This window comes from Micromys minutus (assembly GCF_963924665.1).
Source record: "Micromys minutus genome assembly, chromosome: 22".
Classification (NCBI taxonomy): Eukaryota; Metazoa; Chordata; class Mammalia; order Rodentia; family Muridae; genus Micromys; species Micromys minutus.
In genome coordinates, this window is record NC_137957.1 from 1804872 (window position 1) to 1828983 (window position 24112).

Consider the following 24112-nt stretch of genomic DNA (forward strand, 5'->3'; position numbering starts at 1 on the left):
CAGACCTTTATGGATGCAAGTTAAAACTTTATTACGTTAATTTAGTTAGTGGGCAAGGGGACAGCAAATCTTCGGATGTCAAAGGACAACTTGTGGGAGGAGGCACTCTACTTTTACTCTATGGGAGTGAGGGATGGTGCTTGGGCTCGGCCATAGGCACCCTTGCCTGCTCAGCACTTTCACCACTTGTTCGAGAAGGTCTCATGCTGCTCAAACTGGCCTAGAATTCTGTGGAGCTAAGGTTGGTCCTGCACTTCTGATCCACTTATTCCAATGCAGGTGTGCACCATCACAACCAGTTCTGAGGGGAAATTCTGAGTAGGTGTGGGACAGCACTGGCTACCTGGTGAACACATAAAAGAATTTGCCAAGGAGCAGCACTGGAAAAACAGGCATGGTGGGGGTGGGGGATGTACCTAGATCTCATGGCTTGTAGACCAAGGGGATCCGCAAACTGCAATTGCATATCTGGATTGGCAGGTGACAAAGTAGATAGCCCAGGGCCCCCAAGACCTGAGAAACCCGTGTTAGGTTAGGGGTGTAACGCACCCCGCCCGCATCGGGTTCCGGGACATTGCAGCACCAGGTAGGCAGAGTCGCGAAGGGGTGAGGGGGTGGGGCTGCGCGCCGCGGGAGGGGGCGCGGGAGCTCAGGCTCCACCCCCCACCCCCGCCGGAAGGGAAGGGGAGGCGGTGGCCATCTCATTGCCAGCCAGACGCGGCGGCGAGAGCGGCGGGGGCGGTCAGGCTGCGGGACCGGGCAGTTACCGGGTGCACAGAGCCAGGGGCCGGAGCGGGCGCACCGCCAACGCGGTCACGTGCGCGGCCCCACCTCTCCTGCGCGCCTCCCCCGCGCGCTGCTCTCTCCATTCATAAATTCTCCTTCGGCTCCGCGGCCACCGAGCTCCAGAGCCAACCGGGAGAGCCGCGTTTCTGCCGCCCGCCCTCCCGCCGCCCATGGGCCGCACGCCCCGGCGCTGAGGTAGGCGCGGCGGGCCCTGGCGCATGGGGCCGGGCGGGGACGGGCGGGCGAATGCGCGCGGCCAGGGGATGGCGACCAGTGCCAGGGCCCGCCCTGACCCACCGGTCCTCTCGCGCGCGGCTCCGGGGAGGGAGCAGAGCGTGGGAACGGCCTGAGTCGCCCTGCACCCCGCCCACCGCCCGCAGCCGGGAGAGGGAACGCGCCCATGCCTGCCCTTGGCCTCAGTTTACCCTAGTGACAGGGCGAGAGCGATGTCGCCTTGGCCTCCTGGATCCTCACGAGCCTGGCATCGGGTTCTCCGCACTTTCCGGCACCGTATCCTACTTGGGGGGCCTGGTGGACCTTCTGCGGGGACTCCACGTCTGATTCGCGTTCTCGCTGGCCCTCATGACCCCGCCTTCCTAGCCTTGGGTCTCCAGCCATCTTCCCACCTCTCATTACCATCCTTACCATGCCCCACCCCCCTCCAGCCTGAACTCATTTCCCGACCTACTAATGCGCCCCTTGCCACCCACCAAAATTGATGCCCGTTTTCCTCTGCCTGGGAACGATGAGGAAAATCCTAGCCTTATTGGGGATACATTTGTTTATTCAGGTTCTCCCCACAACTCGTCCACCATCCAGTCTGAAAAATACTGGTGACGTTGGAGCCCGCGGGCTCTTCTTCCGTGGGAAAGGGGTTTGCATGCTCACGCTGGTGTGGGAACTAGGGATGGATGGCTAGAGCGGCCTCTACTACTCCAGAATCACCTTCATTCCGGGACTGAGTCAGGTGCAATTTTAACAGTCTCTTCCTGAATCCACCCCACCCCATGATGTGCCCTAGCCTCAGTTTCTCCATGTTTCTGGTAGAGGCCTGGTGAGCAGCCATATTGGCCAAGCCTTGGGGCGCCCCTGTGGGCGGCCTCCCCCGCGCCCCCGCCCGCCTCCCTCTGCCTGGCAACCCCCCTCCCCCGCGCGGCCCTGCGCACCGTCGCCATGGGAACCAGATTTTTCAGGCCAGGAACAGATGAGCGTCTTTTGTCCTTTCCACTCCCACCAGTGTAGGGAACAAGGACCTTTTCCTATAGAGTCGTGACTGGGAGTGGGAGAATCATTGGTACAGCCCCTCCCACACCTCAGGTGCACTACCTTCAATTCCTTTTCTGCACCATGAGACCCTGAGACAGGAAGGACATCTGGGATGTTGCCTGAACGTGCTGTGGAGTCTTCGTGTCTCCGTTCCTCCAAGGGTTCTTTCCCTTTCCTGGGCATGGCTGTGCTACCTTGCCGGTCTGGCCACTCCAGCCATTCAGGGAGTTGTTTGGCATGTAGAAAAGACACGCGTGCGCGCGCGCGCGCGACACACACACACACACACACACTGGGAGAAAGATACAGTTCTGCGCACGCGCGGTGCCACCTTTTATGTGATAAAGATGGCGAAAGAGAGGTCTTCGTGGGGGGGAAGCCTTGGTTACAGGCGCCCCTGCGGGGATGGGGAGTGGGGGGGCGCTCACATTGTAAGACTTGGCCCCACCTGTCCATGAGTCACCCCAGTGACGGCTGCTGCTGCTGCTGCACGGGGACGATAGGGGCTGACTTGCAGGGGCTCCTGTGGGGAGGGGCAGGCAGAGCTGAACCTGAGCTGGCTCTATGCCCTACTTGTAGCCTCAAAATGCAGCCTACGGCCACCATGGCCACAGCGGCCGCCACTACCGCCACGGTTGCCCTGACGACTTCGTGGGACAATGCCACCAGCCGCCCCACGGTGGGTTGAGTGACTCCTGGAGAATGGGGGTAGAGGTGGGATGGAAACTTCACTCTGCAGTGGAGCCCTGACACGCCCCCGCTCTGTGCACTCAACCCCGACTCAGGCCGAGCCTGACCCCATCTTGGACAACTATGTGCTGCTGGTGGTGGTGATGTCGCTGTTCGTTGGAGGCACGCTGGTGGTACTGTCTGGCGTTCTTCTGCTCTGCAAACGCTGCTGGGAGGTGCACCAGCGCTTCAACAGGTGCATGCCCTGGGAACCTCTCAACGACTGCCATGCGCAAGTGCGCTTGCAGAGCCTCACTAGTGGAGGTTCCCCATCCCTGCTCACCCTTCCCCTCTCTTCCTCAGGGCCATGGAGGAAGCAGAGAAGACCACCACTACCTACCTGGACAACGGCACCCACCCTATACAAGGTGAGGGGCCGCGCGGCCTGCAGCACCCCCTCGCTGCACTTGACTGTGCCTCCCGCCGCGCCCCACCCCTCAGCCCCCTGCCCGCCCCCTCGGGCCGCCTGACGGTCTGTCTGTCTGTCTCCCCCACCAGACTGGGCGCAGTTCGAGTCCGACTCATCTCTGTTTCCTTAACGCCCAGGCGTAGGTGCGCACAGGCGCGTGCTGAGAGCGAGTGAGTGTGTGAGCGGATGAGCGAGTGCCCGCCGCCCCGCCCAGCCCGCCCCGTCCTGCCCTCACTCGGCCCGCGCCCCCCTCCCAGCCCACCCCGCCCAGCGGCCTGCCTGGCAGCCAGACACGCGCGGCCCACCCCGGGCCCACCCTCTCTTGGCTCTCCTCACAGACCCCGACTGCAGGGGGGAAGACCCCGAGGGCCAGGACACCGAAACAGAGCGCTTCCTAGCCACCAGCTCCACCGGCCGTCGTGTGTCCTTCAACGAGGCTGCCCTGTTTGAACAGAGCCGCAAGGCTCAGGACAAGGGCCGCCGGTGAGAGAAGTCAGGGGGCGGTCACAGCAGCTTGGTACTGAAAGCTGGGGACCCAGGCTCAGGTGTTTTGGTATGGGCTGGCAGGGTGACCAGTAGAGTAAGTATCACTACTGAGGTCTTAGCAAGGCTGAGGCTGGAGAATCACTAGAGTTCTTTTTTAAAAATTTTATCTGTATATGTCTTTGTGTGGGTAGGTGCATGTGAGTTCAAGCACCCACAGAAGCCAGAAGAGGGCGTCAGATCTCTCTGGAGTTAGAATTACAGGTGGTTCTGGGTGGCCCAGTATAGGGGCTGGGAACCCAACTCGAGCCCTCTTCGAGAGCTTAAGTGCTCTTAACTCTGAGCCATGGTTCCAGCCCCAGTTACTACAAATCTGAGACCCGACTGGCCTGCATAAAAAGTGCCAGGCCAACCATGGGACACCTGCACATGGTGGGTAGAACCAGGAAGATTGCTGCAAAGTTCAAAGCCACCCTCAGGCTAGGTTTAACAAACAAACAAAATGGTGCTCTGGGGGCAGAGGCAGGTGGGTGTTCAGTGAGTTCAAGGCCAGTCTGGTCTACATAGACTCTGTCTGAGAAATTAAAAATCTGTCACCTCAGCACTTGATATGTGGAGGCAGGAGAATTAGAAGTTCAAAGTCTTCAATAGGGAGAGACCTGTCTGTCAAGATGTTAAAGTAGATGCTGCGCTAGGGATTGCCAAGGGCTGACTGCTGGGGTCCCCAACATAGGTACACCCTGACAGAAGGGGATTTCCATCACCTCAAGAATGCCCGCCTCACTCACCTCCACCTACCGCCCCTCAAAATTGCTACCATCCATGAGTGTGATTCGGGTGAGGCCAGTGCAGCTGCCACACCCCACCCAGCTACCACCCCCAAGGACAGCTTGGCTATTTTCCAGGTGAGGTCAGGTTGCAGCTACCTGTGGCCCTCAGCAGGGCTCTGGCCAGCTGGGGTGGGAAGATGGTACTGCACCTTATCTACCTGTCTCCCCTATCCGTCCTCCCTCCCCCACCTCTGTTTCACAGCCCCCTGGGAAGACCCTCACTGGCCACTCAGTGGGCCCCAGCTCTGCCCTGCCAGGTGATCCCTACAACTCCGTGGACTTCTCGGAGATCAGCCCCTCAGCCTCCAGTGACTCTGGGGAGGGCACCTCGGTGAGGGTTCTCTCTGGTCTCCCTACAGCACCCCAAGATCACAGTACCTTCTTTCTTAGAACCACTCTGCTCCCAGAACACGGTTCCCTAGGATTCCCTCCCTGTAAGAGCCAGGCTGGTGGGAAGGGTGACCAGCTCCACTTCAGCCCAAGGAAGAGAATGTCCTGGCAGGGTTCTTCCCCCATGATAGGCGGAACAGGATGGCACACCTGGCCTGTGAAAGGAGTGACCAAAGGCACACTTAATGGGGACCCAGGTTTTGGGCCAGGGCCAGCTGGCAGGAGATTCTGTGTCTGCCTGACATTTATCCTTACCTCCCTTGCCTCCTCCAGTTAGATGCAGGTACCCGGGGTGCCAAGGCTGCTGGGCCTGAGACAGTACCTGGGGAGATGGGCCCAGGCTCCTCTGGCGCGGGCACTGTTCTGCAATTCTTCACTCGGATACGCCGCCATGCCAGCCTGGATGGAGCCAGCCCCTACTTCAAGGTCAAGAAATGGAAGCTGGAGTCCAGTCAGAGAGCGTCCAGTCTGGACACGAGAGGTAAGAGTAACAATGACTTCCAGGGATCGTCTTGGAGACCTTGGACTTCCAGCGCTGGGGATTATCAGCACAGACCATACCCAGCTGATTGCCAAACACTTTTGAAAAGGCCCAGCAACAATTTGCGATTTTGTGGCCACACTGTCCATCTCAGCTGCTGCTTTAGGAAGTGACTTCCATATGCAAATGAGTATGGAGTGTGCCCATAAAACAGTTTACAAACGGGTGATAGCCTGCTGGCCCTAGGATGCAGGGCTGCACCTAACTGTAGCGAGGAGACCCTGGCCTTGCTTGGGACAGTGTCACCTAGGTACTGGCCTTCCCTGTGCAGGAGGAGGTGGAGGACACAGTGTGAGCATCTGGGGTACTGCTGTGGGCAGGGCCTTCCTGTTGAGTGCACTGGTGAGAACCTGGGCTCGGAGATGGCGCACACACTACCCACAGCTGCTGCTGCAGCCTGACTGCCCGGTGGCTCCCAGCCCACCTGGAGGCCTGCCCACTGGCCAGGAGCTGGGGTTGGGGGTGGGGCGTGCAGCCTGCAAGTGGCATCTTCCTCCCTCCCGTGCTGGCTCCCAACAACCCCGACTTGCCTAGGCCATGGCTTTGGCAAGAATTGGGCCATGGGAGCCACTGGGCTTCCTTTCTCAAGGCCACACTGGTCCAGCCAGGGCTCTCTGGAATACTTTCCCCTTAAGTCTTTCAGCTCATGCCTAATCTCTGGTCCCGGCCTGATTTTCAACTACAGGTTCCCCTAAGCGGCACCACTTTCAGCGGCAGCGGGCAGCCAGCGAGAGCATGGAGCAGGAGGGGGATGTCCCCCACGCAGACTTCATTCAGTACATTGCCAGCGCAGGCGACTCGGTGGCCTTCCCACCTCCCCGCCCCTTTCTGGCCAGCCCCACCAGCCCGCCCCCCACTCTCGGCAGGTATTTTTCAGTAGATAGAAGTCCTAAGGGTGGGCCTGTGGGCCCCTGCCCTGCCCCATCCCCCATAGGTGGCCCGGGGACTGCCCTCCTGGCCCTGTGGACACGAACTCGAGTCACCCTGGCCACTTCATGGGGGCCACCTCTCCAGCGCAGACCGGAGAAGGAGGAGGGAAGCAGGGAGAGACTGGGTAAGGGTAGGTGGGCAGTTGATGGTCCCAGGCTTTCCAAGACGAGACACCCACCAGAACAGGGCAGTGGGTTTGGGCCTACCATGGTCCTGCCTATTTGTGGCAGGCTCCGAGGCCTGAAGGGCTCCTCAGTGGTGCCAGCCTCCCTTCTGCCTGCCTGCACTCCTGATGCGTGCCTGACCCCAATCAGGGAGCGTCCTTGGTAACACATGCTATCAGACATAACCTCCCTCCCTAAGCCAAAAGCGAAACTGCCAAATGCTAAAACCAATGGGATACAGACAGAGGCCTTGCAAACTTAGGGGTGTGACCCTTAGCTTCATTGATTCACACCTGGCTGTATCAGCCCGTGACCAGTAGATGAAGTAACCATCTAGGACAAGGGGCTGATGATTTGGCGTCTAGTTCAGCTCCATTCTCTTGGAGTCCCCTGAACACCAAGAGAATTACTTAGGAGTGGCCGGCAGGGCAGGGCAATGCCTGCAGGCTCTGACCACGTGGGCCTGGCCTTGCAGGCTAGAGGCAGCTGAGGCGGCGGGAGGAGCAAGCCCCGAGATTCCTCCGGAGCATGGCATCAGTTTGGGGCCCAAGCACGCGCAGCAGCAGGACCCGCAGCAAGAGCAGGACACCGAGCATGCGCAGTGCAGCTACCGTGATCTGTGGAGTCTTCGTGCTTCGCTCGAGCTCCACGCAGCCACTGCTTCGGATCACAGCAGCAGCGGCAATGACCGCGACTCAGTGCGTAGCGGCGATAGCTCAGGCTCGGGCTCAGGGGGTGGAGGCGCAGCACCCGCCTTCCCACCACCTCCTGAGTCTCCGCCTGCTTTGCGGCCTAAGGATGGCGAAGCCCGCCGCCTGCTACAGATGGACAGTGGCTATGCGAGCATTGAGGGACGCGGAGCTGGCGATGAAGTTTCGGAACTTCCTGCTCCAGCCCGTAGTCCTCCCCGTAGCCCCCGAGCCTGGCCACGCAGGCCGCGCCGCGATTACAGCATCGACGAGAAGACAGACGCTCTTTTCCATGAGTTCCTGCGCCATGACCCTCATTTTGATGATGCTCCGCGTCACCGCGCACGTGCACATCCTCACACTCATGCGCGGAAGCAATGGCAACAGAGAGGCCGGCAACACAGCGATCCCGGAGGCGCACGCGTGGCCACGCCCCCTGGGGCTACACGCCCCACACGTGCGCCCTTACGCCGTGGGGACAGCGTTGATTGTCCTCCTGAAGGCCGTGCGCTGCCCATCACTGGCGATGACCCATCCATTCCTGTCATCGAGGAGGAGCCTGGTGGTGGAAGCGGTGGTTGTCCAGGCTCTGGGTTGTGTGTTGAGCCCGCCGGGGCACTGCTGGACAAGCTAGCAGCCAGCCTCGACGAGAGACTCTTCTCTCCCAGTCTTGCTGAGCCAGTTGCCTCATCCCCGGTGCTGATTGTAGCTGCTGCTGCCGCCCCTACATCCCCTGACCACAGCCCAGCCTAAGCTCTATGTACTGGACCTGCCTCTCGGCTGCTTCTCCAGCAGCACGCGGGGCCGCCATGGGAATGGTGGTGACAGCGAGAGCAACCTAAGGTTGCTGTGCATGGGTACGCGGCCCAAATCCCAAGCGTGCACATATAGTGTCCCCTGGGGCACTTAGCAGGGCGCAGTGGCCTCCGGATGCACAAGGCTCCAGGACCCAGGCTCAGCTGCAGGGAGAATGAAGAGATTGGACTCTCGGGTCCATATACGGTTGGCCCAACACCCAGCCTCTGGTCATAGAAGCAGGTGGAGAAAGTTCTGAGGTGCATGTGCAGCCTCCCTCCAGGATCAGCTGAACCTCCACTTGTGAGCACGTGCTGGTGGTGCCACTGCATGCGTGAACTTACTGGAGAGGAAATGACTGTGGGGCACTGAGGATTGGAGAGGAACTCACTGCCCCAATCCTTAATCTATTTACCCTGTCTTTGGTATGTGCTCTATAGCAGCTGTACCTTTCCTCTCTGAGCAATAACCAACCGCGTCCGCTCCCTGCATGCATAGGCTCGACCTGTTCCATTCCTCCCAAGAGCCTTGGGCTTTGGCCACACGGACAGAACAGCCCAGCTGGCAGCTTCAAGTTTCCCAAGCTTTATTTATTGCCAAAAAGATAGGGCAACTTCGCCATGAGTGCCCACCAACTCCCTGCCCTGCACCCTCTGTGGTTGGTCGTGTTGTCTAGTTGATCATAAATGTCTCTGCATATTTGTTTGCTCTGGGTTTTCTCTGCCACCAAACACCCTCATAATAGCCACAGCTCAAATCCACCTGTTTTATTAAAAAAAAAAAAAAAAAAAAAAAAAAAAAACCAACTCAAAGACAGCGAGGCTCGCAGGGCGGCATGCAGGCGAGGCCGGCCAGTGGTCTCGACATAAAGTGCTTCTGGGGTGGCAGGTCCGCCCTCGGTTCCAATGTCCAGAAGTGTGTGGACAGGCAGGCTCAGAATCACAGCCTTGCCGGGACACCTGCCCAGAGATCCTGGCGACACACTGTTGGTAGAATGGGGTGGCAGGTACTGAGCACTCCTGAGCAGAAAGGTCCTTTTTATAGACCGATTAGTAAGAGCTGTGGCCTCCGCCCCTGCAGCCTTGCCCTAAGGGAAGGCGCTCGGAGCAAGGCAGACACCCACTGAGAACACCAAGCGTAGCTTTTGGTCCTGGCCCGTGCCCACCTGTAGGCCTGTCACTGCTGCTTGCAGGCAGAGAGCCGGCGGATCTTGTTGCTGGAGCACACCTTGCGTGCAGGGTTGGCAGTACCCAGTCGGACTTCTGGCTTCACCTTGCTGCTGAGCTGCGGCTCTGTGCCATTCACACAAACAGCCTTGGGCAGGCTGTGGCTCTGTCCATTCTGACCCACTTCCTCCTCTGGGACCTGTCCTGCGGGTAGATGGCAAGCATACCTTGAACCAAGGAGCAGGCAGCTCAAAGCCCCAGGGCCCAGCCAGCCCCAACTGCGCCAGAGGCTGGTCAAGCTTATGCTCTCTAGCTTCCGGTGCCACCCCTCAGTAGCTCCAAATGCGGCCGGGCCCAGTGCCTTCACAGTGGTCTGCCCTGGCCCTCCTGCAGCATGCCCATGCTCACCTGCCTGTCTAGCCTGTGTGCCCAGCACAGCTCAGAGTTCTCCAGGGAGCCAGGTTCTAGACCCTCAGTACAGGCACAAGGAGATGAAGCATTCGGCCTGGGGCCACTAGCTGTGCACAGCATGGGGAGAGACCATCCAGCTGGGGGCTGTAGGCCCAACCTGCTCTGCCCGCCTGCCCTCACGGTGGCACAAGAGGAGACCTCTTCTGAAGCTCCCTAGGCTCCGGTGGGCAGTGTCTACATGTAACTCTGCAATGCGGCTGTGGGAAGCCAGCACAAGCCCCACTGCCCACGCTACTAGATCCAGAATTTCTCTGAGACCTGACTCAGGCACACTGGTAGCGCCCACCCCGTCTCTCATTGTGGATGGGACTCTGTTGTCCCCCAGCCCCCATCCACACAAGGCCCTGTCCCATTGCTGCAGTACAGGGACGAGTCTCTCCTCGGCATGCTGTAACTTCACTCTGTACAGCGCTATCCCAGTTGTGCCTTGAGGGTCCCTCGTGCAATCAGCACCTCAGTGCACTCTCCCCAGCAGAGGAGCCCACATCAAGAGGGCCCTGCCAGACTGCAGTTCTCAGCTCAGAGCCCAGCCTGTGGGACAGTCTAGGCAAGGGCTCCAGGTAACAGAGTAGAAGACACTGTCCCACATGGGGATGATTCAAACTTTAGGAATGGCTGTGGCCAAGGCCCATACTGAACATCAGGTGTGTGGACCTATCTTTGTGGGTCCCACCTGACACCCTGTGGGCACTGCTTTCAGAATCCTCAATTGCTACAGGGGACACAGTAGCCCAAGGTCCTTACCCTCCCCCCACAGCTGTTTGAAAGGTCAGGAGCTGAGTGGGGCTGGCCTGAGAGGCACAGGGACAAAAGCCCCAAGAGTTCTGGTCGGCGGCCACATTGGTGCTGAGACCCTGCCCCAGGCCTTAGAGCCAGGCATGTTCTTGGAAAGCCTGGTAGGGAGCCTATCAGTAGCGATGGGAGGGCAGTCGCAGTAAGCATCCACCTGCAGACACAGTGGACAAAGCTTTATGGAAGACAAGGGTGGGGCAGCAGACGGGGAGCTACACTAAAGCCCCGAACCCCTCCTCGGGCTCCTCTCCAGGAAGGCCTGCGCCCTGGCTCTTCCAAATGCATGTGTCGCATGCATCCTCGCTAAGCCCTGCCTCGGCCGCCTCCTCGACACCTGGGGAAGAAGGCGATATAAGATCAGGCATGGCCAGTACTGAGGGCCACTGGACCCTCCCTCAGGTGGCTGTCTCAGGGCATCTACCCACTGCCCTCCAGGGTCCCCTTCCTCCTGCTAGATGCAGCCAGGGGGGCCATAAGCTGGAGATGGGGCCCAGGGAGCCCTTCAACTAGCCCAGAGTGAAGGACCACAGCCACCAGGATGGCTCTGGCAGTCCTGGGGGCTAATGTCAACTGGAGCCTTGGGAAGAGGCACAAGCTCCAGCATGGGCTGTGCCAAGCCAGCTTACCAGGCACTGTGAAGTCCTGGGTATAGATGATGCCGTCCTCAATGTCAAACAAGTCATCGTCCTCCTCCTCCTCTGCCCGGCCATGCAGGTCCTCCAGGTAGGGCACTACAGTCATACTGCGCCAGCGGTCCTTAGTGTCTGGGCTTGGTGGGATAGGCACAAGAGCCTCAGCCAGAGGGTGTTTCTTCCGGAACCAGCTGCAGAAGTCCGAGTGCAGCAGAGACATCAGGCACAAGGCGCTCAGTGACCACAGCTGGCCAAGATCCACCAGAGCCCACCCCATAACTGCCCTTGCAGAGGGCAAGGCCTCAGCGTTCAGGCACAGGCTTGAGGTAGCCTAACACTCCTAACACTGCGCCCCCTCCACACACACCTGCACCTGTAGTCCCACCCACCTTGAACAAGAGTTAGGCTAGAATCTTTCCCAGGGAACCCAGCTGAGCCAGCTTGGTCTAGCATGGAGGTGGCAAGAGGGCTGGGGACAACATCAGGGAAAGAAAAGCCTGGACCCAGGGCACTGACTAGCTGGTAAATAAACAAAGAGCAGGACAGATACTCCACTGCTGCCCAGAAGGCTATAACTCTCAAGTTGAGGAAAGGCAGCAAGCCTCACACTTCCTGCTGGCCTCCCCAGATACACTCCCATGTCCAGATAGCCAAGGACCATCTACTCCCTTCCCACCAACAGGAGGATGCCCTCTAACTCCAGCCCTGAATCTCCAGCTTCCTCAGAACTTCAGCTGTCTACACTCCTTTACAGAAAGATAAAGGGGGTCCTGGAAGGCCTTCTGACCCCTTCACACGGCCTTCTCGGGACATCAGTGCCGGAAACAACACACAAATCCCGACTCCTGTGACACTCTAGCACCTCTGAGACCATCTGAGCTCACACCCCAGCAGAATGACACAGGTCAGCCACACTCACCTATGCTGCCTAATCTGGCGGATGGAGAACCTCTTGGCTGGCTCATATTCCAACATCCCTGTATGACAGAAGGGAGTGTGAAGAGTATAGCAGATGCCTGCCCACTCTGTGCCATAGCCCCACCCACCCATCCCACTGGCCTTCCTAAGCCCCAGTGAGACAGCAATAGACAGCAGGGACATAGCACTGAGACCCCCCTGAGATGGGGGGAAACAATCTCGAAAACCTCCCATCCCAGCAGACAGGGCTGTCCTGTCAGTAGGGTCAGAACCCCTCCACAGACATTCAAGTAACCTAGAGATGCCCACCTCGAAGTAGGTCAGAGAGTGGTGGACCACAGTCACAAGGGATGGTGAAGTCCCCTCTCCCGATGTTCTCAAAGAGCTTGTAGATATTGTCCCCCTCAAATGGGTACAGGCCCGTGGTGATGTTGTAGCTTCACATAAGGAAAAGAGTGTCAGTGCTGGCCACACTGGAGACCAGAGGCCAGGTGCCCAACCCCCAGAGAGGATACATGCTAACTGGTAGATGTGCAACCATGGCACTGTACATGTAAGCAAAGCCCTGTGGGAGTGGGGGAGGGGAACTACACCCACAGACCTGGAATGTCCAACCTGCTGACCACACCCTGTGATCAAAAGGCCCAAGAACACTAGAGAAAATCCACTTACAGTGTGACCCCAGCCGACCAGATGTCCACCTTGAAACCTGAAAAGGTGTCCAATCCATTGGCAATCTCTGGAGGTTGAAAGGCCGGGGAGCCCTGGCTTGTCCGGCAGGTGTCATCCACAGCGAAAGGGTGCAGGGCCTGCAGGGCAGTGAGAGTCAGGGCAGCTCAGGAGAAGCGGCCCAGGATCCCTGCACACGGTGCCTACCTCGGCAACACCGAGGTCGGAGATCTTGAGTGTGCCATTGGTGGTGAGTAGCAGGTTGCCCGGCTTGATGTCCTTGTGAACAATGCCCTGGCTGTGTAGGTACTCCAGGCCGTCAATCAGCTGGCGGAAGTACCTGGATGGGTGGGACTGGCTCAGGCCCCACAGGGTCTCAGCCCACACCACAGTGCCTACATAGGTCTGCTATGAACTTTGGGAGACTCATAAGGGCTGGCTCACAAGGGGATAGGTGTTTAAGGCTCCAGCAAACAGACTTGGTATAAGGCCAGGGCAGGGCCCACTGAAAATGACACAGGGCAGCTGACAGCCACTGCTGTCCAGATCCAGGACATTTCCTCCCCTCCCCTTCACTCTGTTAACCAAGGGATGTGACTCTGCTGAGCCTGGAGAGTTGATAAGGACTCAGAGTTACCATGGCCCTGTAGGGCAGTGGGCCCACAGGGCCTAACAAGAGGATGACCGGAAGCGCATTGGCTGGCCTACAAATTAGGGGCCCAGAAACATCTGGGTTTCCAGCAGGGTACTCACCCATGAGCTTGGCACACGGGGAAGCGCTTCTCCGGCACGCTGTCCAGCATCTCCTGCATGCCACACACGCAGTACTCCATCACCATATACGTAGGGTGCTAAGGAAAGCAGCACACACCAGGCCCGCCCGCGAGTCCTGCTCCAACAGCAGAGGTCTGGAGGGCCCTGAGAGCCCAGGGCGACAGAGGTGGTGAAGACAGTGCTGAGGGTGCAGGGTCCTGCAGGGCCAGTAGACCACACCACTCTCATCTCTGGCCGTTCTGTGTTCCCCATCAGTACTTCACAGACCCACTAGGCCACTTCACTGCCTTGGACCACAAGGAGTCAGCACAGGTCACAACAGGACCAGAAATAAGCTAGCCTACTCGCCACAAGGAGCAATGGGAACCTGGGAGTTGGGACTGCAGCCAACTACAGGGCACTTGGTTCTTGGAATACTTCCAGAACTGCCTAGATGCAACATAGGCTATGCAAGTTCTACCTCTGAGAAGGGGCAAAATGGAAACCCCTTAGAACCAGAGCACTGCCAATGTATGTAGGCCCCCAAGTACCTGTGTGGCTATGCCCAGTTCCAGTTACTTTGATCAGGCCAGGCTAGCACTAAACTGCAGCCAAGTCTGGCTTCCACTCCTCCTGTCCAGGGCCCACCCACTCCGTCCCATAGGATATATCTTCTGCTTCTCTTCATTGTACAGCACATCCACAAGCTGGATCACATTCCGATGCCGCAGCCGCCGCAGCAGCTGGATCTCCCTGCAACAGAGGACATTGCTCAGCGGACCCTGCCTGCTATGAGAAGCCTACATCTAGTCATGGTAGAGATAGGAACATACTAAACAATGAGAAAGGTAGGGGTGGAGCCTCCTGTTTGCCAGTGACACCTGGCTCAATCCCAAAGTAGACAATGACCTGGGCTGTAGTGGTTTCAGGCCATAGCTGAGAGGACCCCAGGACACTAAGACTGCTTCATAAAAGCAGAGCTCCACATGAGATGGCACAGGTCCAGCACCTAATGAGCCTGGAGCTAGGCTAGGAAGACCACAGGGGCTTCTCCCAAGCACTGTCCCACCTCACAACCCCGGATTTTCCCCGGTTGAGCTGAAGGTCAGCCTACAAACTAGCAACAGCAGCAACAGCCACCATACTATTGAGGAAGGCACTGGTGCCACTTGAGCTACTGTTCAATAGGTTGATGGGGCCATGGGCCTATCAGAGGCTTCCTTTAGCTCAGATAGGATACCCAGGTAATAACCCAGCGCCCCAATATCAGAAGCTCCAATTACACACAGCACCCATAACAGCCTTATCAGAAGTCACCCAGCTGCCAAATGGGCAGGAGGCCAGCTTTGACACACCGACAGAGACCACAACATGACCCACCTATATAATGAAGGTATGAACAAGAACAAGGCTCTGTCATTTGACATAGCCCAGATGCAAAAAGGGCACACAATGTGGACCTCTGTGATAGCAAATGTCCAGAACAAGTGAATCCAGAGACAGAATAACTCACTAGGGAATAGGGCTAGTGCATTTATGGAGTTGGTCTGTGTTGGGACACAATAACTATCCTTCCTCAATGTGGTGGGTACAAGAGAAATTCAGGCTCAACCCTAGGTCACTTTCTCTGTCCCAGGAACCACAAACATGAAAGGGAAACAACACAGGCTGGATACACACTCAGATGTGTCTTGGGGTTGGGGTTCCTGGGACGCCGACTCAAAGATGCCTGGGCCTGGGCTGGAGAGATGGCTCAGTGGTTAAGAGAACTTGTCTGCTCTTCTAGAGGTCCTGAGTTCAATTCCCAACAACCACATGGTGGCTCACAACTATCTGTAATGAGATCTGATGCCCTGTTCTGGTGTGTCTGGAGATAGCTACAGTGTACTCATATGATATTAAATAAACAAACAAACCAATCAATCAATCAATCATTAAAGCAACAACAAAAAGATGCCTGGGCCAGTGCTCAGATACAGTATGACCCAACCCCCAGACCCTACCAGCCTCCCACTTCTACACCAGCCTCCAGGCAGTTAATGTAAAAACCAAGGCTCCCATCCCACACCTAGGGTTAAATGAAACACATTCCTATAACATTTCTGTGTGATTTTAAAAATGATTTTACTATTACTATTTTTATATGTATTGGTGTTTTGCCTGAATGTCTATATAATGGTGTTAGATGCCTTGGAACTGAAATCACAGACAGTTGTGAAATGCCATGTGGGTGTTGGGAAGTGAACTTGAGTCCTCCAGTCTTAACCACTGAGCCATATCTCTAGTTCCCATTTCCATATTTTAAAAAAAAAACAAAATTCCAACACTCTTAAAAATGTCATGGGGCTGGAGAGATGGCTCAGTGGTTTATAGCACTGACTGCTCTTCCAGAGTTCAATTCCCAGCAACCACATGGTGGCTCACGACCATCTGTAATGGGATCCTATGCCCTTTTCTGGTGTGTCTGAAGAGATAGTGTACTCACATACATAAAATAAAAAGATGTCACTGCATCTTCCCTCCTAGAGTAAGCAATGGAGGCTACTGAGCTGAGCTGCACAGACAGCTCTGACACTCTCCAGGCTGAGCAGTGTGCTCCAGGTCCCCAGCTTTGGGAGATGACACCCATGCTGGGGAGGGCCTTGGGGATGCAGCTGTCTGAGTCATCTCTGTTCCTTAAGTAACTCCAGTGACATTCACTGGTTCACCACGTTGGACTCAGATGGTATTATACTTTGGTCTATTGTGGGCTCCCTCCCTGGGGTGAGCAGACAATATGTACGTAGCATCTCCCCAGAAGTTTGTTTCACAGCAGATGTGCTGGTTAATAGTGATCAACTCTACTGGCACTGGCCAAATCTGAGGGAGTCTCCAGATTAGACTGAGCAGGGACACAGTCCTACCCCAAAAAATGGGTTGAGGGGGAGTCTGCTTCCTGCCTGCAGATGTGATGTCATTAGGTGTCTTCCAGTTCTGCTGCCAGGCCTCCCCCACAAGGAGGAAATCTGCCTGCAATCACTTCCTTCCTAAGTAGCCTCAGTCAGGTACTAAGTGCCAACAAGGAGACAAGGGTAGGAGACAGCATCACAGTCTCCTGATGCCTGGGCATGATGCTACATAACACTCTGGAAGCTGAAGCAGGAGGATCACGAGTTTGAGGCTAACTCGGGCTGCTGGAGAGATGGCTCAACAGTTAAGAGCTCTCCCAGAGGATCCTGGTTCAGTTCCCTGAACTCACTCAATGGCTCACAACTATCCGGAACTCCAGTTCCTGAGGATCTGATGCCCTTTTCTGATTCCCCAGGTACATTTGGAGCACAAATACAGGCAAAACACTCACATAATGTTTTCATTAAAAACTGACAGACAGACAAACAACACCTTACTGAAGACTCTCACCCACAGTAATCTGCTTGAGGGCACAAGTGAGCTTGAGAGTCCAGACAGGTTCAGACCCAGGAAGGACCCAACCACCTGGCTTCGGAGCTTTTTGCCATACTCCGTGTTCAGGGCTTCTTTTAGGTAACCAAGAAAAGCAGGTGAGGACAGGGAAGCCACATGGTGCTGTACACATGCTTGTAGTTGGCAACAGAGCAGACCCAGGGCAGCCTGGGTTAGAGACAACAGAAAATGATGCTAAGAGAAGCTGGCTATACACTGGTGTGGGAGGAAGCAGGAAGCCAGCTCAGCACCTCAAGAGCCCATGCAAGGGAGGAAGCCCCTTCCGCTGGTCCCACCCACACTCCTCACGGGCAGCCTAGTCAAGGCCCAAGCAGGATGCATAATCCTGCTCTCTGACCAACTACACAAAGCTGAGACCACAAACCTGCTGGAGTTGACAAACAGGCTCTCAGCCACAGGCATCCCACATCCTCAACAGACCCTCAACTCAGGACAGGGGACACTCCAACTCCGTCCTCAAGGCAACAGAGCTCAGCAACAGGGTGCCTGGCACTGGAAAAGTGGGACCCACACTTGCTGCAGTCTTGAATTCTGCCCACACAGCAGATGCTACAGCTCCATCCCACCCGGAGTCCAGTCCACTGACTGCCTGGCACTGGGTCTGGGGACCAACATGGTCCCCTCATGGAAGCATGAATTCCCTGCCAAGGAAACCAGCTAACAGTGGACTGGGGAAGACAGAAAGGTCAGGACAAGCAAGCAGAAGAAACTGAGTTTGATCTCCCAACACCCATAAAAATCTGACCGTGGTAGTACACATCTGCGAGGCCTGTCACCTCATCTAGTGACAGGTTCCAGGCCCCATTCAGTCTGAAACAAAGTGCCTGGCACTGGGAGCTGATCTCTAGATGCTACATGCACATACAAGTATGCAGGCACACAGGATCACCTCACAGCACTGTCCCTCAGGCAGGTAGCATGAGCAGCTCGTCAAGTCTTCTCGGGATGTTCTGTGAGCTGAGAGCTGAAAACCGAGGGCTGTTTCTCGAAGCTCCAGTGTCCCAACTATGCCCAGTCCACCTCACACAGCCAGTAACCGTGGTATGGCCTCCAGTTTCCCTGGAGATCTGCCAGCATCTCCCATGGCCCCAGCAACCCAGACAGGTGCAGATCCAGACAGGGAGGTGGTGACAACCAACAGCTGAACACACTGCCTGCCTGCCCTTTCTCTAAGGGGCCAGTTGCCATCCAGCACTAGCTGCTCTGCCCAGACAGGTGCTCCCTGTCCCCAAAGTGAGACAGTGGCCAGACAAGGTACAAAGGACAAGCAGCTCAACTAATCATGGTTCATACTGCCACGAGCCAGCTTTTGGCAGCAGGGCCTTCAACCCTAACCACTTGCCTGGAAGGCAAGGGGAAACAGGAAAGAGTCAAGAGCAAGAGCCAGCAAAGCCACCGCCGTAGTGCACAGAACACAGGCACCGCTGGCCATCCATGACCTGCAACTAGCAAAGAGCAACCAAACGGGTGAGTGTGCCATGGTTGACCTCAGCACACATGCAGAGGCAGGAGGAACCCTTAAGGCCCAGAGCTCAAGATCAAGCATTACAAGAGCCTGCCTTTCAGAAGCAAAATTAATGCCTTACATGATGATGCCCAGCCATCATCCCATGGGTCATCCATAACTACACAGCTTGAGACCAGCCTGGGCTACATGAGACATCTCTAAGAATGTCTGTGGCTCTTGCAGAGGACCTAAGTTCAGTTCCTAGTACCATGCTAGTCAGCGCACATGTCCAGCTCCAGGACATGGTGCTCTTCCAGCCTCCACAGGCACATGTGCATTCCTACCCACCACCTACCTCTCTATACACACATGTATAAAAGCAAATCCAAATGGCCAGGCAGTGGTGGCCGAACACCTGTCACCTCAGTACTCAGGAGGTAGGGGTAGGTGGATCTCTTAAGTTCAAAACCAGCCTGATCTACAGAGTATGTTCTGGGACAGCCAGGGGTACAGTGAGAAACCCTGGGGGGAGGGAAGAGACAAATCTAAAAAAGGAAGACATCAACAACAAAAACAAAGGATACAAGAAAACAAAACAAGAAGCACACATACACCCAGCATTCTCCTGGGTGGTGAGGGTATCAGTTGGACGGTTCTCCCTAGGTCCACTCCTTCCAATATAGCATACAGACAAGGTTGCCATATTCTGGGATGGCTTTTTCAACCTGTCCCATCTGAAGATCTCACAAGTATATCCATGCACCCAGGGGGATTCACATAGGGCCATAATCACATGAGGCCCCACAAGTAAGGCAGAGCAGGACACACTTGAGGGTGGGGGCCATAGAGCTGCATAACTGCAGGCTGCCAGCAACTTCCTCAACTCTCTCCTTAGCTGGTATTAAGATCTTACTATTTAAGGCTGGAGAGATGGATCAGAGTGGCTAAGAGTACTGGCTACTCTTCCAGAGAACCTGGATTCAATTTACACACCCACACAGAAGCTCACAACTGTCTCTAACTCCTGTTCCAAGGGATTCGACATAGATGTACATGCAGGCAAAACAGCAATGTACACTAAAAAAATAAAAATAAACATTAAAAAAAAAAAGGTCTTATTATTTCTCACAATGGGAGTGACAGGAGCCAAGGGCACAGGTCCCTGCAGCCTTCCCAGGAAGGAAGGTATCACACTACCCCACTGGTAATGGAAAGAGAAAGCTGTGTGTGCAGACTGGAGAACAGAGGCTTGCCTGGAAGGTTCCAGACACTTCACCATGAGAGACAACATGAGTCCAGTCTATTAAGCTCCTGCAGACAAAGAGGCCTTTCTGCTTGTACCAGCTCTTGCCAAGCTGCCCCTTCCAGGCTGTGGCTCTGTGCATGGGGATCACACAAGCAGGTGCCCGCAGCCTTAGGGTTTCCACTGCAAGAGGCACTCAGGCGGTGGGTAACACCAGCATTCCCCTGGAGACACCTGGCTTTGTGGTGTGCCATTCAAGGACCTCAATGCAGGGGCAGCTTTTGTTGCTGAGCTCTGTTGCCTTGAGGACAGAGTTGGAGTGTCCCCTGTCTGCAGCTTTTGCCTCAGTTTCTCCTCCTGGTTTTTATCTTGTGTGTGTATATACATATGTCACAGCACACATATGGAAGTCAGAGCAAACTTGTGGGAGTTGGGTCGGCTTCCACCTTATGGATCCTGGGGTCTTCACCTACTGAGCTAACCTACCAACCCCAGTTTTCCTTATGAAACCAGCTTTTCCCATGCACCCATGGCTGGTCTACAAACAGAAGCAAATCTCTTCTGTCAGTCTCTCTAGCACTGTGATGAGTGCATGTGCCTACTTGCCCAAACCAACTCCTGACTTAAGGACAGTGCAGGCTCCACACAGCACCCTAGTGACCCCCAGTGGACTGTGCCCAGCGTCCCTCTAAGCTTACAAATGACACCTATCACTCCTGTACCATCCCACTACCTCAGGTGGGGTCACTTCAGGGTCTAGAGACCAATTTCTCTCACTTGAACCTGCCCGGCCTGTGCATGCCACACCCTGACCTGGAAGAGAAGGCAGGAAGCCTGAAGTAGCAGGTGAGGACTGTGAATTGGCATATCGAGCTCTGGAGCCCTCTGTCACAGGCAGAGAGTGCACACAGGCTTGCCATGTGCACCGACCCAAGCCAGGATGCAGGCCTGGGCAGCCAGACAGACACAATGGGCTTCCAAGGACCTGATGGTCCCTGTAACAGAGGGGGCCACTTGACTTGGAGACCAGCAGACACCACCCAGAGATGAGCATGTGGCACCTTTACCTTAAAGACAATGATTTCAAACCAAATTTTGCCCTAGCTCAGGCTTCCAAATTCATAGAAGAAGCAAACACCTGATGTTGGGTTACAGGTTCCCCAGTGCAAGACTGACCTAGGACCATTCCTACAAAAAAAAAGGTGAAGCAGGTCTTGAAAGTAGCCTAGGACACCAGCCTGCCTTGCTCCACCCCTGGGTCCACACAACTGCTCCTGGGTATCTTTCTGTGAGTACCACTTAGAGCAGCGCACAGCTGACAAAAACAAGAAGCTGCCAGCCTTTCCTGGGACAGGACCACAGGCAAGGTCAGTTAGGCAGTACATTGCCAGTGCTGGCCCCAAAGATAAGGCCCCTTCTTGGAAGCTGGTAAGTAAAGTTTCCCAAGTTCCGCCAAGCCGGGCGGGCAGGCGATAAAGAGTCCCTACAGCCCAGCAATGCCAACTACGCAGGTCACCGCAGGGACCCGGCGCCAGCACTGGCCGCCTACCCACCCCCTTCACCCCAAGCCTCTCTTCACCATTATTTTTGGCCCCACCGGTTCCCTCTAACTGCGTAAACAAACTAGCCATCCGCCTGGCAACGCCCGCCAAAGAAGCCAGGCTTGACTTGCGCCAGGACCTGGCCCAAAGAGGGCTGGAGGCGCAGTCAACCACACGACCTCCCCCTAGGACAGTCCTGTGGGCTACCCCAGCACCACTGACCCCACGAGGTAGATAGATGGGGTAGATAAGATAGTGAACAGGAAAGGGAGAAGAAAAGGAGGAAGGAAATAAGAAGGAAAAGAAGATTAGAGGAAAGAGAAACCAAAAAGTAAAGGAGGAAGGGCTGCCCACAAAGCTCAAGGCGACGACCGCATCGGCCCCAGGCCCTTGGCACCTACTTCTTGACGTTGGCCTCGCCATTGGGGATCCTGCGCAGCTTTTTCTTCTTGAGGATCTTGACCGCCCTGCGGCATAAGGTCTCGGAGTCCAGCACCTCCTTCACCTTGCCGTACGAGCCCTCCCCGAGCAGGTCCCCCATCAGGTACTTGCCGATGAGCTTGGCGCGCTTGCGGCGCGGCTGGTAGATCACCTCGGTGGAGTCGATGCGGTGGATGAAAGTGTCCATGCCCACCGACATTAGCTCACCCTCGGGGAACAGGCCCAACGGCTGGGGATCCGCCACATCCATCCTGGCCCACTCTTTATCCTCGTCCCCTTCGGGAGCACCAATTCTTTTCAAGTTCAAAGTTCCCCCACCCGCTTCTTCCAAATGTTCAAGAAGGGGGGAAAAAGGCTCGACCTCCACAACACTCGGCCCGGCAACCGGGTCCACGTCCGCTTCCTGGGCGCCAATTTTTCACTTTTAATTTTTTCCCTTGTCTTCTAGGTACGCAGGGAGAAAAAAAAATGAAAATAAGAATGGGGGAAAAAAAAGCAATGAGTCCCCCCAACCCTCACGTCCCCCCAATTTGGGTCCCCGGGGACGCTGCTTCAGACGGAGGCGACGGTCCGCCGTCGCGGCCGCGCGGGCCGCTAGGTCATGGTCGCCACTTGGGCCCCGCGCTCAGGGGCCCTGGCGGCCGCGTCGAGGCCGGTCCGCGCCGTCCATGTCCAGCCCGCGCCGACGCCGCGCACGGCCCCTTAGTTCCACGACTTCTCGGGGCGCAGACTCCACCCGGACGAGGGACACCCGGACACCCGCAAGTCGCGGGCACGAAGTCGGGACAGGAAATCTTCCGGAGACCGAGGGGGAAAAAAAACACCCCAGGCTGCGCGTCCCCCTCGCCGCCTAGCCGCCGTGCGACAGGCAGGAGGCCGGAGCGGCGAGGGGGGAGTCGAACTCCAGACAGAAAGATGCTGCCCGCGAGAGAAAACTCCACGCCGGCGCCGCCCTCGGCGGCTCGCGCCTCACTCGCGGACGCCGTGAGCCGCCTCCCCTTTCCTAGACCGACACGCAGCCGCCATCTTGTTTACCGCCCTGCGCCGCGCCGTCGTCGCACGTCTCAACGGCAGACACGCCCCCTCGCGGAGCTGACGTGCGCGGCAGTTGGCTGTAGCTTTAAGCTCCACCCCTCGAACCCGCCTCAATCACCAACGCCGATTGGGCTATTTGGATCTGGGTGGGCGCCCGAGATGACATTGGACAGCTCGGGTTCCACCTGAGACGGCGTGATCTACGTTCTCATTGGTTGTCTTAGACGCCCGTCAATGGGAGTTGGCCTAAGCAAGCTACTGTAAGGGAGCGGCAGTGGGCGGTGACTTCAGGTCCCGTCCCTCAGTGGTTGGCCCTGATGTGTAGGGGCGGGATCTTATCTGTAAGTGGCTGTCGTATACTCCCGTCAGCAAGCGCAACTATCCAGCGAAACCTCTGGGCTTGCGGTGCTGACCTCGGAGTTTCGAGACTCGGGTTATAGTTCACGCGCGTCAACGTCCTCCGGGGAACGGGGAACGGCCGCCAGTGGAGGCATGGGGGAGGGCAGAGAAAGAGACTCGTGGATCCCTAAAGTGATCCAGCCCAGGCTTGTTCTTAACGGCCTTGGGGGCGGGGTCAAAGGTCAAAAAGTAACTCAAACCTGGACACTTCGCAACCTTAATGTGGCGTCACCGACGCCGGCCAAGCACAGCAGGTGCCGTAGAGAGGAACGTTTCGTGTGCAAAACTGGAACAGCTAGGCTGGTGAGATGGCTCAGCGGTTGCGAGAAATTGACGTCAAATATGACGGCATGACTTCGATCCCCGTAAACTCACAAGGTAGACAGAGAAATGCCTCCCGCCGGTTGTCTCTGATCCTAAGCGCTCCATGGCAGGCGCGCGCGCGCGCGCGCGCACACACACACACACACACCACAGTTTTAAATAATAGTTGTCAAACAAGGTGGCTGGGTAAGATTGACGTCGCCGCTGGCCTCATCTCACCTGCACTACAAGGTTTTCGGGTGGTTGGTTTCTTTTTGGTCATTTTCTCTTTAATATTTTAAGTTGTTTGATTTTTTTGTGTGTGCCCTTTTTTACTGCATGTACGAAAATAAGGGTTGGGGTGTGATTGATCGGCGAGTGCTCACCCTGCGTGACTCCCCTCCACTCTTGTACACACTCAGGTTACAATGTCCTTAGATCCGTGAGTTCCCTCTGAGGCCACTAGGGGGCAGGGTGGACTGCCAGAAGGAGCGTCCTGGGGGAAGGACTCGTGAGAAGGAGTGGGAAGGACTCCACCTAAGGGTGGGCAAAATGGCCTGTAGTCAAGCTCGACCTGTGTTCAACCCCCAGGACTTATGTGGAGGAGAGAACTGACTTAGGCAAGCTCATAAATAAAGGAAAAAACGACCCAAGAAACAGATCTGAAGATGAACAAACAGAATAGACTAGACAAAAAAGCAGGCCAGGGTTAGAGGTGAGGAGCACTGGTTTGACGCCGGTGCCCACACGGTGGCTCACGACTGTAAATGCATTTCTGGTGGATTCCGTGCCTACCTCTGGCCTCCAAGGGCACATGGTGCTCATACA

At 56.3% G+C, this 24112-nt stretch overlaps 2 protein-coding genes across 2 annotated transcripts; one reads left to right on the forward strand and one right to left on the reverse strand.

The window, feature by feature from the left end:
- Positions 1–2638: 2638 nt before the first annotated feature.
- On the forward strand, positions 2639–7974 carry CBARP (CACN subunit beta associated regulatory protein; the record flags this gene model as incomplete). The annotated part of the gene is made up of 9 exons (XM_080934954.1): positions 2639–2731; positions 2838–2977; positions 3085–3149; positions 3529–3673; positions 4407–4578; positions 4706–4834; positions 5167–5374; positions 6120–6300; positions 7004–7974. 9 exons carry the CDS (start codon positions 2639–2641, stop codon positions 7968–7970), a joined length of 2100 nt encoding a protein of 699 aa, XP_080791080.1. The 3' UTR covers positions 7971–7974.
- An 821-nt stretch (positions 7975–8795) lies between these two features.
- On the reverse strand, positions 8796–22593 carry STK11 (serine/threonine kinase 11). The gene is made up of 10 exons (XM_080934955.1): positions 21508–22593; positions 14083–14166; positions 13414–13503; positions 12868–13000; positions 12664–12800; positions 12301–12428; positions 11993–12050; positions 11068–11264; positions 9178–9382; positions 8796–8995 (listed from the first exon to the last, which is right to left on the reverse strand). The coding sequence occupies exons 1-9, from the start codon at positions 21795–21797 to the stop codon at positions 9189–9191; spliced, it is 1311 nt and encodes a 436-aa protein (XP_080791081.1). The 5' UTR covers positions 21798–22593; the 3' UTR covers positions 8796–8995; positions 9178–9188.
- Positions 22594–24112: the final 1519 nt, after the last annotated feature.

Bases quoted from the DNA above. Each gene is read 5' to 3' on its own strand.
- STK11 (XM_080934955.1), bottom strand. From the start codon at position 21,797: ATGGATGTGGCGGATCCCCAGCCGTTGGGCCTGTTCCCCGAGGGTGAG. The intron at 13,001-13,413 runs GTGAGTACCCTG...CCACCCATCCAG, and splicing joins CCCGTGTGCCAAGCTCATGG to GTACTTCCGCCAGCTGATTG. The intron at 12,801-12,867 runs GTAGGCACCGTG...ACTGCCCTGCAG, and splicing joins CCGACCTCGGTGTTGCCGAG to GCCCTGCACCCTTTCGCTGT.